Source organism: Cystoisospora suis (assembly GCF_002600585.1).
Source record: "Cystoisospora suis strain Wien I chromosome Unknown contig_3156, whole genome shotgun sequence".
NCBI classification, from domain to species: domain Eukaryota; phylum Apicomplexa; class Conoidasida; order Eucoccidiorida; family Sarcocystidae; genus Cystoisospora; species Cystoisospora suis.
This window is the reverse complement of record NW_027155951.1, coordinates 22,572-35,172: the sequence shown is the minus strand read 5'-3', so window position 1 is coordinate 35,172 and position 12,601 is coordinate 22,572. Positions and strand designations below refer to the sequence as shown.

Here is a 12,601-nt window from a genome sequence, read left to right as displayed (position 1 = left end):
GCCACACGGTGTTTGTGCAGGAGTTCCACATTCACAGCGTCCTCGCGCAAACAACCTGCGAGAGGTGGGGTTCATACGCAGCTGGGGTCCACTCTACACGCCTCACGGTCTAGGGGTCATTCGGTATGAGGCGAAGCACAATACTACGTAGGAATTGTAAGCTACCGATACCGGAAACAGCTAAACCTGCCGCTTTCGACATACAGTTTACCGTTTTGTGGGTTCCTGTATGGACCAAAAAAGGACCACACGACGCCCCGCAACTGAAATATCACAGTACCGAAATTTCTACTACCACTACTACTGACGCACTGTTCATCTACCTAATCACCTTGCGACAACTCCTCACTAGCCGCCTAGTGTCGCTGAGATGAAAACCCAGATGTGAAGACCCTAGAATGACTCGTCTGTCACACAGTACCTGTACCGTGAACGAAACCAAAACCGGAGAGAACTTACCCCGCATGACTCAACAACCGCTACTCTTGTCCGGGAGAGATCCATAACATAGAGATTCCGGCCAGGCACCACAAACGTGCACTCCCTGTTTGTCTTGCAGTCGACCGTTAACGGCGAGAGCGCCCACTCAGCCGGGAGAGGCCCTATACGCAAACCGATCAGTCGTAGCTCATCACTCACGTTGTTTCGAGGGCCCGCCAGAAAGTCACAAACTGGTATCACGCACTCACACCAGTCTACTGGCTACATAGGATTCCGGGACCCCTCTTCTTTTGATACAGACAGGGGGTTTCTCCTGCGTCCTTCGTTCACCACCCACGCGCCAAGTCCTCGGGTAGGAGAGAGCCAGGTGCTCTGACCCGATGTGACGGCGGCACGAGGCAAACAACGTTTTCTCTACAAAACAAAGTGCGTGATGATGAAGTGCGACGGCGTTGAAAGACACCTCACATAACAATGTCCGCCTTCCCACACGGAGGTCCGCTGGAGGATTGCAGGCTGAAGGGGCAGGATGTCCCGTGTGTGGACTAGTTGGCTGGGATTGAAAGAATGCTCACCTATCCAACTCAATATGCCCACAGTGGAGACGCACGGCTTCTCCCGCACGGGGGATGCCTCTTCAGAACAATCGCCGACGTTTACCCAGCAAACAGCAGCATCCTGATAAGCCGCGAGCCATCGGCGATGTGCTTCTGTCAAGGTTGAACTCACGCTTCCGATACCGACGTCGGAAATAATGAGTTTCACACTCTTGTTGCTGAGAACGCGAGTTCGAGACTTAGCCTGTTGTACGTCCGAACTACCGATGTCGACGTAGGTATGAGAGGGACTCTGCGGACAAGTAGTCTGTCCCGCAACGAGACCTAGCCGGGGATTCCCTTGCATCACCGGTTTCTGAGAAAACAGTAAGGACAAAAAGAAACAAGACAACAAGAAATTGTATCCCCTTCTTTCCAAGCAAGCTGCTGCACTTCGGAAAACCTCGGAACGGCAACAAGTGAGACGACTTCCGAAACTGCACCTGCCCCGACCCCGCACCGAATGGTTCAGAGTAACCTGGTTGTCTTCATAGGGCAAACAGCGCTCCCTAGCGGTAAGTTCCCCCTTCGGCGAGGTAGCGTAGAACAAGGACGCCGAAGTATACATAACGACATATTCGTCTACAGTGAACTTCCGGCATGAGCGAGAAACCAGCTCAGCTCAACCCCAAGATTTAGGAAAAACCAGACCTGGTGCCCGCCGCACCACGTCTGGTTTTCTGTTGGCAAGCACAACCTTGCACGGCTAGCTAAGCTAGACACAGCTTCAACTTCGCACACGGCTAACGTCCAAGAAATCACTTTTTTTCTCTCTTTGCGCCAGAGTAACGAAACACCTGACGTACACCGAGTAGATTCAACAGGAAGACGGCTCGGGGTGATCTTGCTGCTAAGAGCCGAAACTAGATCGGAGTGTTGCTCTCAGATTCTCTGATGGCTTACCAACTCCGGGAATTTGCTATAATCCGTCACGTCCGCAGCGGCTCCATCGCCCGGGAACGGGTAGACACTCTGCAGGCTCTCGGGTTCGAATATTATGGTGCAGGGACTGCTCGAGTCGCCGCTGCAGGAGAGTTGACCCCAGGGATATGCTCTTGGACCCACCGTACCAGGAACTCTCCCGAGTACGCTCCTGCACATGGAGACAATACGGCTTTATTAATGTGCATGTCACGGTTGAACGATGCCCACATGCATACATCTGAACAGACGAAAGTGAAAGTGTTCCACACCGCAAAGCAGCCCTGCAGACAACACGGTGACGCTCCCGTGCGAAAGAATCACCCTGCAAAGAAGAGATGATTTGCCTTAGCTTACATGACCCGTCATTCCCCAAGCACGCAGCCCGCCCTCGTCCTCACTCCCGCTAGAAACTTCATATCCACTATTCCACAGAACCATGAACAGCACAGCTTCGAAAGAAACCATGGGAATCTCGGATTGGTACCCCGCAACTGACGAAAAAAGAGCACGGTGCTCACGGTGGGAATGCTCACGCCAGGCGATTTGTCGAGAGAAAGACACTGGACACCGCGCACGGATAACGAAATGAACAGTTATCTCCCCTCACAGCCACGTGCTACCGAGATTGGCTGGCTCTTACACGGGAGAGAGAGAACAGCTGTCATCACTCCTTTCGGGTGTACGCGCTCCATAATATGCGAACTTGAAGAAGAGGAAGCTGCTTACACGTTTACTGCGTCCGAGTTAGCAAAACGAAAGACACCCCCGCACTTGGCCGCCCACCGGCCGTGACAAAAAACATGGGTACGGCACCCACTCACTGAGAGTTTAGGGTTTATGAGCGTAAGGTGACAGACAGTCTGCTATCCACTGCAACACCAGCTACCGCGACGAATAACTGCATCGAGAAACTCCTCAGCGCACCTTGACCGAGAATCGGTCCGCGCCCTACCTACCTCTGCTCAAAACCACCGGCAGAAACCATGAGCTCGCTCATCCAGCCCCAGCAGAGAATCTGCTCCTCCGTCGGGTTCAACAACTTGTAGCGCATAACCGCCATGGTTCCTGTCTCCGCCTCGTACGACATAAGTGCTTTCCGATCGCTTGTGGCCTGAGGGTCGCCGGTGTCACACTGCGGCTTCCCCTCCCCTTGCGGGACAGGCTTCAAGTAAATGAAAGTACCCGCCGCTGACTCCATTCCTACAGCTCCCCTGACAGCCACTTCTACATATGCCTTGTCAATGCGATCCACTATAACGGACACTAGACCTGAGACACGCCAACATCTCACAGTGAAAGACGGGCAGTGGGCTTTCTATCATTGCTGCTTCCTATCCAACTAAACAGGTGCCGGGGAGCGCTGATCCGTTAGTAACTACCTCACACCAAGCGAAGGCTGCGAGGTCGGAACAGAGTAACACGACATCGTATTAGATATATATATATATACATATACGTACATATCTGCATACACACATACACAGATAAACACCTATGCATGTAGTCCATATGCATCACGTTATCGGAGCAACAGTGCAGCCATCTCAGCTGGAGTTTGGGGTGTCGACCGTGAGGCACATACGGTGGTGCCGGGTATGGTCGTTGCTGACGCACGGAGTGTCTCCAGTGCTGGGTGTCTGGTAAACCACCTCTTCGCCCTCTACGACTGTATAGTGCACTGCGTCCAGGGTGTACAAAGGGAGGGTGAAGAAGAACAACAGAGTTCTTTCTCTCTGGAAGAGCCTATTGCCACCATGTCCGCGCCGCGACGTCAGCAGGGGTTCAGACAAACTGCAGCATACTTTAGGACTCCGGCAGAGGTTCTCCACTTGCTGTGTTCTCCCAACACATAGCACATCCCCCATGAAAAAAAGGTAGGCTTCCGAGCTGAGATACGACTACTACCTCACGCACGGAGCAGGCAGACCGGCACTGGTGACCTCCTAGGAAGTCCCGCAGCCATAATGATACACTCTATCCAGAAGGCTTGTACTCGGGTTTGCAGCAAGACGAGAAAACAAAGATGACCTACTGTGTAGACCCGCAGCCGGAACGATCTGTAGAGTCCCCAGCTTCATAGTGTACTGCTTCGGATCCAGGGCGACGATAGCATCGTTCGGATTCCAGCATATCTCATACAGCCGCGCCGCATCACCAGGAACGCGGAAGGACATTTCCACTGTCTCGGTCGAGGGAGAGGTGTACACTGGCTTTGAAACTCTCTGTCGCGCGTTCACCTGGAGCAGAGCCGCCTCAGCTAAAATTGGAGCTGCATGAGAAAAACACGGGCACACGTCCACTCCGGACACGGTCCACAGGCCTGCACATCAGTAATACCAGCTGCACCAATCCGGCACTCCCAATGTGGTCTGGCCAGCCCCGTCCTACGGGATCGGAGATCTTCCTTAAAGCAACACTAACTCCAGATATCTCTCTTGTCGGAGCCCTGTGCGAAAGATGCTACGAAAACAACAGCAAGCTTTTTACTACGCAGTCCGTTATCAACTACTCGATCCTCGTCTTCGCATGAGTCCCAAAGCTGTGACGACTTCACTCTCTGAGGACGAAAACAACTTTTGTGCTTGCTTCCCGGATACCAACGCCCCTGCGGCAAATAATCAGTACACCCGCCGCCGGAACCTCATCACGTGAGTCGACGCTGCACACGGCAATCGGTCTCTGCCCCGGCAGAAGCATTTCTGTGTAGCCTTTCCATTCACTCAAGCAGAGATGTCCCCTGTTAACCGTGTTTAACATGAGCAACCTTGTACCGTACGGCTGATCGGACGATGACCCAAGAAGGAATATGGACAGAACGGTCGGGGCAGTGTAAACCTTACTTGTACACTCGAACTTCCCCGTTAGTTTCCGCTTTCCCTCTGTAGCACTTGGGCACGGATCTGGTAACTTCAGGAGAGTCGATTTGTCAAGCCCCTCGCTATTTTCGATTTCCGCCGCATCCGTAGTTAGGTACGGGTATAGCGAGCAAACACTTTTCCCAGCGCACCTTGCATGGACTTCGTTCCTGACGTCCATGGGAGTGCATGCCGACTTTGCTGCTGCACTGCTGTCAACCTCCCAGACTGCCTCACTCACTACGACATGAAAATTTGTCCTACATGTGAGAACCAGATGTCCACTGCCGTACGTCATAAACCGGCCTGAGCAAAGAAGTCAAAACAGAACACACGAACAGATAGTGAAGAACAAGACACACCGTCAGATGTCCGAAGCTTTTCACGTGCTGAGGGGGCATGAGTCTCCCAGGGAAAGCAACGCTACTATCAAAAGCGGCGCACAACGACAAAAAGACCCCTGTCTGGGAGGACCTTTCCCTGCAGGGTGAAAACTCCGGACGAGTTCTCATCCTGCTGACAACGCCAAGCCAAAAAAGCATGGTCCGACAAGCCATTACATCAACTCCAACCTTCTTCACTCCCCCTCAGACTCAGTATCACTATTCCGCTAGAGCTGCATAAACTGGCCGCGTTTCCCGGGGGTGGTCCCTCTATTCATCCCGGCTGCTCACCCTCAAAAAACCTCAATACCACAACTCCCTCCGAACGATGTATGAGTCTAACCGCCAATCCAGTCGAACCACGGCGGAACGGGAGAACCCCAGCTACGAGACAATAAGAGCGACTCCTGACTATGAAAGACGCGACATGTCAAACTGCCTGCAGAAGAAAAACCCGCTCACGACCGGGCAACCCCTAAGCGGTTTGGCTGGCTGCACAAACAGTCTTTCTTCACCAACAGAGTGAAAGTTGGACAAGACAGAGAGACTTGTCTGGAAAAATATCCCAGGTCATAGCAACGCCTATCCACAAATATTGAGACTGAAAAACACTGACGCAAACATATCCTACCAGATTCCAAGCCGCTCTCGGAAACGAACAGATTTTGAATCTGCGGGGGGGGCGAAGGGTCCATGTCGTAGCCAAGAGGGTACTCATCAATGTCAAGCAAGCCTAAACCTTCTGGATTCCCGCACGACTCCAAAAGCGCCAATCGGCTGTAAGAGTGGTCGATCATTTGAAGATTGAGTCCGCTTATGCTCAAGCTGCACCCCGTGCTGCTGTGACATGAATCGTTAATGCCCGTGTCCAAGACAGGCCGCGGTCCTTTCCAGTATATGGAGCCTAGCTCCACTACACACGGGCCCACCTGCGGGCACCCTCCGACGCCATAGCTCCAGCAAAGGACGGCTGCACCACGCCTGCTCAACCACTCCCTCCCTGATTCAGGGAAGAAAAAGGTCTTCTTCATCTCGTTTGGTTGCACAGGGCTCGGGTTCAGACGGACTGACTCTTTGTTTGAAGCGATCGGCGACGATGTAGCGGCGGTTACTAGCAACTCGTCAGTCGGAGCGTCAGGGCACGCCGCGGCCGCGACAGCATACATGGTGCTTGTCTCCAACAAAAATCCTTGCTGCATCAATGCACTCACAACGGCGAGGAAGGGTAGACCCCTGCTGCCAGCGGCCAAAGCGGCGAAAACTTCTAAGGCGCATGCGCAAGACACTTAACTCCTTTCAGGGAAAGCTGTGTGACCTACCAAAAAGCGAACAATGACCCCTTGATCGCTTCATTGGGGTGAGGTCAGTAGGCTGCCACCAAAGTGCCGAACGGCTGCCGCGACTCATCGCGTCTCCGGGCTACTGCATTCTGCATCGTTTGTCTGCTCTTAGGCATTTCTACGTTTGCTACGGCTACCTTGAGCGGATAGAATAAATCATTGCCGAGAGTCGGGCAGACACGGATCAACAGAAGCGGCGTGCTCCAAGCTATGGCCCGCCCCCCTCCCCTCCCCGCGGGGCTGAACACTCGAAGCCACACGCGAAAGTAACCAACACGACTTCTGTCTCATCCTACAGCCCTGCGGCGAAGCACCGAAAAGCTGAACCTCACCTGCAGCCCATCAACACTGTGCTTCGCCTTCACCGTTACTGAACACTCTGTTGCGGTGCCCATACCGCACAAGACTACGCCGGATGCTGGCTGGTCAGCTACCGTGGTGTCTATCTCCGGATGAGTCCCAGCCGGCACAACAGCGAGAAACCTCCTGGTGGAAAAGAAAACAAAACAGCACACAACAGACACCGCACGACCATCTTCCGAAGTCCGCGATGTTCCGAAGGAAACGACTCATGAGATGAACCGATGAAAGCTAAGAACAATGGAGAAACCCTATGCAGTCCTGTGCCTTCTACCGCAGAAACGGTGGTGCTGCATCTTTCGAAGCAAACTGTACAGTACTGGAGACAGCCTGCAGACAGTCCACTCTTGCACCCCACATCCCCGAGCCGAAAAAAATCAGAATCCATCACGCCGTGCTGACAAGGCCACGAAGTGTGAACAAGATCCAGGATACTATATAAGACGTGTTCAGCAGATCACCGATTCATCCACCCACACACACATATAGATCGATGTATTTCAGGCTCTATTAGACGCCCTAACCACCCGATACGGCTCGTGGTAGCCCCTAACCCCGTTCCCCCCCAAGTCTCCAGCACCTTTACACTGTCGCATCCTGAGAATACCCTACAACTGGAACTGTGATGAACGCTTCAACACAAACACACAGCCATCCAGCCACGCGCCAGCTCGTCTAAAACTGATAGGAAAGTCTCCGAGAAAACTCAAACTCGCTCGGGTTCCCCTGTCTGTCAGGTCCTTCGCCATTGCCTGGAGCACTCCGATACACTCAAAGAAAGGCCATCCCACTCAGCGCGGCAACTACAGAAGCTTAGTCGTAACCACTACACTCCATATGCAGCTCCCCGGGTGCGGATGGGGTGTTTGTCCGCCCCTCCCCCGTCGGACGAACTCAATACCTGTACGAGTGAACTATGGCGCCGTCTAGATCACGGAAAATAGATCGCCAGCACGCTTTGCTAGGGTCCGCCTGCGGCGACAGACGGTATCCTATGACGGAGCCAGCGAGCACTGGCCCAAGTGTACTGTTGTCTTGGACAGTCTCTCCGAAGTAAGTCAACCACTCAGCCAGATTCTGGCGTAGTTCAGCTAACGCTTGCCACTCCTCTCGAGTCTCTACATCTTCGTCCGTGCAGGTGGCTGATACCGAATCAGCATTGGGGCTACGGTATACGTAATGCTCCACAGTGCTTGAGCCTGTGACGGCCGCCTCCATCTCTGCCGCTGGTACCAGGACGCTGAACTGGAGCCGGAATACCGCAGCGTCAACTTGTGTAACGTCCAGCCTCCTAACTGCATCGATGCGCATCCAAAGAAAAGATACCACCACACAGAGAAGAGAACACGATGTAAGGGTAATTCGTCCCCTAACCTTGGGTTCGAGAAAAGTACGATGCCTGGACCGACGCAGGAACACCACGGGCACTACGCTCCTACGCGATCAGGGCCCAAGAAAGCGCCGCACACTCGTCTGAAGAGCAGAAGTGATGTTGACAACCCGTGTAGTTGTATCTATTTCCCGGCTTCCCGAAATCGCGTCACCCTGTTACGCAACCCGTCAAGAAGCCTCCAGGACAGATGGCTTACATGTGACCAACGTATGTGGTAAGAAGACAATGGCCCCCGCATCAACCACAAACGTTGTGTCGTAAGACGCAGTCGCCTGTTGAGAGCGGACGCTGAAGGGGTTCCAACAGACCCTTTTAATCGTAGCGGTTGTGTATGCAACTGCGAATTCCACAGAAGCAGTGTTATCGGACTCTTCGACACTTGTCCGACTTTGCTCTTCCAACAAGGACGCATCTTGACTCGTTTTTTGCACCAAAGTTGCAACCTCGTAGTTCTCAGTACTCTGAAGGGAAAAATCCGCACACAACAGTCATCCTGTCGCACTGACGGCACGCCCCTCCCCCGTTCCGTACACGGACGACCATTCGCCTAGAGGCTAAGTCAGATATGCTTCTTTAACAGGCGCGATGCCGTGACTTCAGCTGTCACAGGTGTGCGTCTACGTGTAGTTGTGAAAAAAAGAGAAAAATTGAAACACGACACTAAAAAGAAAGGTCAGCGGCAGTGAGTCCCCCATCCTGACCCTAAACAAAATCTCTTAAAGTAACCACGCTGATCCACCAAGCACAAGGCAAGCAAGCGATAACACATACACGAGAAAGAAAAGGTATACACATGTATATGTTAGAGGGACGAGCGCATCATCTTCTCTGCTCATACACGCGTTTTCGGCACACAGCCTGCAATAGCCTTTTCCCAAAGGCGGAGATCTAGGAGCGATCACGTAGCTCATCGTGAAACATCATGAAAGAACCAGCGCCCGTACTACTTCTGATATTGAATCGGCACCCTCATTAAGACCAAGGGGGGAAGGGGCTCGACCATCTGGTTCCGCACCACACAGAGATTACCCCGCTTACCCCGCATTTCTCCGTAATCGCCACCCTGGAGACTGTGTAGTCTACCCTGTCCATGTTATGTCCCTCTACGCGGAAAACACAACCTTTAATTGTCAGCTTGTCACACAAGATGACGTTGCCAGCTTCGCTCGGTCCTGCCCACAGAGCTACACCCACGAACCTTACACAACCGCTGTTTGCCGCCGAAACTGCCCCAGGCGCCCCGTTGGCTGCGCAACCAGGAAGCCCGTAACACAGCCCGGTCTTCCCGACCCGTTGAAGCTCTGTCCGTCCCTCGGGTGGAAATTTGAACACCTGCTCCTCTATCCTTCCGTCCTCTAGTGAGAGTGCAATAGAGTTCACCGACACTACGCTACTACCCCCATCACCCGACACCGCGCTACTACGGCCAGCACCCAACACTGCGACCCCTCCGGCTTCACGCTCCAAGTCCGCCAAGTTGGCTGGGCATTCGCCGCCTAAGGCGCTCTTGACCATGAAGAGTCTTCCACTCTCAGCAAGGAACGGCTTGTTCTGAGAAAAAAAAAAACAGGAATAAGGCCAAAGAGCAGCAAAGCCCGTCCTCACTCACTCTGACTGCTTTTCGGGCGGTCAAACTGAATTCGTCCCCCCCTACCTTCTTAGAGAAGAACGACGTGCCCACAACACTCGGTACCGAGGTGAGTGAGGTGGCTACCAAGGGAAACTCCACTAAGCAAAGCGGCCACATCAGTATCCGTGAATACAGTTTCTCCGCGCACGCCCAAGCAGAGGAACCTTCAGAAAGCGCGACTCAAACAAGATGTCCTGACTCTTACCGTCCCACTGGCCAGACCACCGGTGTAATTGAGTGTCACAGCCTCGGGCGCCAAGGTGACAAGGCAGGCGTCCCCCAGCAGGCGTCCTTCGTCCAGGGAACCAGGTAACCCGCATGATACTTCGCGCCCTTGCAGGGGCGCGGACAACGAAGGGCCCGTCACGTACCCCACCAACAGGCTGAAGAGAGTTGAAACGCAGAGTAACACACCCGAGTACCAACGTGCTGAAGACTGCTGCTGATGTGCCTAACGACGCACAAAGGACAAAACCTGACGCTGAACAACACGACTGTCACACCGAACCCACGACTGCCGCGGCAAACCGCACCGGGCTCCTGGGTGAGAAATACTGAAGTAGGCCTTCCAGGACCGACAAAGAAGAAATCCCCGTCAAGCACAAGACTGAAGATATAGGCGACGAGCCTTAGTACTCCGCGACTGTCTGCTGTGCAGGACCCTTAGCGTGAGCTGCACCGGGGCACCGATGTGGCCTGCACACTCGGACAACATATCCTGCGCACCGCAGCACTAGCGGCGATGGGCGAGGACACCGCCCGCTTGTTCGTTTCTCAATCTTCTCTTGCCCTTGCTCCAGGCTTGAGTGACCTGCTTCCTGTACACCCTCGATACACACGGAGAGAAATACCTCAGTCACAGCCGCAGAACTGAAACTTACGTGCGCTGTAGAGGAGGCGCGAGACCGTCCGACGGAACCAATGACTGTGACCAACACACAGCATACGTCCCCGTAGTCCCTGTCGGGATGTGATACTCTGCAGCGGAGACACTCCACCCAAACGCGCCCTGAGCAGTTTCCACCGAGTGAGGGGAGATGAGTTTGCCCGCTGCGGAACTCGTCATATCCGCAGCGGCGTCACATTTGATCGTGCTACCCGCCGGTTCAGTTTCCGCAGTCTTCACGTACACCGCGGTCGACTCTCGAAGCTCCTCTGCTGACGCAGCAACGATCACCTCCACTTTGTACACAAGATGGCTCTTATCCGAATCACGTGTCACTGCCACCGCTGCAGGGAGAAGACAGAAACAACGAGGGTCACCACACAGTAGGTCACCATTGTTTTCTCTCTCTGCCTCTCGCCAAGAACCGATGATAGTACGTATGTGCATTTAGCCTCACACGTACTTCCTCGTCAAGCGTAAGCGCCCACGCATCAAACACTCGTAAGGACATCCTGAGAAATTGACTCCCCCACCGTACACCGTAGTATACCGCATCAATCCTCTTGACGATCCTTCAACAAGAGAAGACAAAGTCAAGAGAAGCGTTGAGCAACAAGACTGACATTGCCCGACACTGCCTTCGCTCTGTCCCTCTCAACGGCCCGACCACGCTCACTTGAGCAGCTGCATCACAGCGCAGGTGCGGCCGACTCCTCGCTGCCCATCTACATTTCACCGATTGCACCGTGTGCCACTTACTTGCGGCGTAAACGTCCTTGATAAAGAAAACATAGCCCAGTGGCTCTTGGAATTCGGTCAACGAGGCTGAAGACTCTTTCGACGAACGGAAACAAAGCATCTGGGTCTGGTACGCGGGTGTGGGCGGAATCACGAAGTTCAAAGAGGTCGCGTTGAAAGCCTGAGATTCGTCTCCCCCCAGGAAGCTCCACTCCGGCACAGACGCTCGACCCAGCTTCGCTGTCGAGTGTTCAGAAAAATCCAAACTCGCGAGCTGTTCAGACAGACTAGTAGACGCTTCTACTCCAGGAGGTAGCTGCTGTGTACCACCAGTCAGTTCCCCTGTTTGGCCGGAAGAACCGCTGATGGGATCATTGTAATAACGTCCGCGAGCGGGAACAATGCCTAGGCCATCCGCAGTCTGGAAAGCAAAAAGGGAATAACGCAGCCAAACCCGACTGCAGAAGAACGAAGATCCGCACTAGTATGCCGCTGCCCCGACGTCCAAGCAAATTAGACTTCTTCATTCAGTTCAACGCGCCGACCAAAGAAACACTTCGTCAAACCGCCTTCAATCTCTGTCCGACGTAAACGATATCGCGAGAAGCACTGGACTTCATCGAAACTTCAGCAAAGTCTGGAACAAGAAGCTACAGTTAGCAACTTTGCTACTGACCTTAGAGTCTCATAGACGCTGGTACCCACACTGGCACGCTGGCAGAATATACAGCAGCCACCCCACACACTGTCCGCCAAGGTAATCGCCAACATCCACAGACGCGAACACGCCGCACAGAAACGCTGCTCTGCCTGCGCCTGCTGGGCAACGCAGCCCCGAAATTTTGAGAACAGCAAGCCGTGTCGAAAGTACAGTAGCACTACAGCATCTCTATCTATGCTACGTACGAACTTCGTCTTCCCTAAACGCGAGCTGAGCCTCGCTCTGCAATGTCAGGTGGCGGCTTCACACACATGCTGCCACTCCCTCGCAGCAGTGCCTCCATCCCCCATACTAATCGTCTTCGGCTTGGCTTTTGATCGGAATAATAGATGGT

At 53.6% G+C, this 12,601-nt stretch overlaps 1 protein-coding gene across 1 annotated transcript in view; it reads right to left on the bottom strand.

The window, feature by feature from the left end:
• Positions 1-12,601, bottom strand: part of CSUI_006291 (gcc2 and gcc3 domain-containing protein) — a 53,444-nt gene that overhangs the window by 28,485 nt on the left and 12,358 nt on the right. The window contains exons 11-24 of the mRNA XM_068066455.1: positions 11,568-11,967; positions 10,804-11,152; positions 10,128-10,305; positions 9,331-9,843; positions 8,489-8,753; positions 7,801-8,194; positions 6,872-7,025; positions 5,831-6,392; positions 4,802-5,122; positions 3,994-4,230; positions 2,918-3,230; positions 1,941-2,130; positions 1,017-1,353; positions 460-602 (exon numbers count right to left, since the gene is read on the bottom strand). Of these exons, the coding sequence (XP_067921567.1) occupies positions 460-602; positions 1,017-1,353; positions 1,941-2,130; positions 2,918-3,230; positions 3,994-4,230; positions 4,802-5,122; positions 5,831-6,392; positions 6,872-7,025; positions 7,801-8,194; positions 8,489-8,753; positions 9,331-9,843; positions 10,128-10,305; positions 10,804-11,152; positions 11,568-11,967 (4,356 nt within the window). The remainder of the gene's footprint in view (positions 1-459; positions 603-1,016; positions 1,354-1,940; positions 2,131-2,917; positions 3,231-3,993; positions 4,231-4,801; positions 5,123-5,830; positions 6,393-6,871; positions 7,026-7,800; positions 8,195-8,488; positions 8,754-9,330; positions 9,844-10,127; positions 10,306-10,803; positions 11,153-11,567; positions 11,968-12,601) is intronic.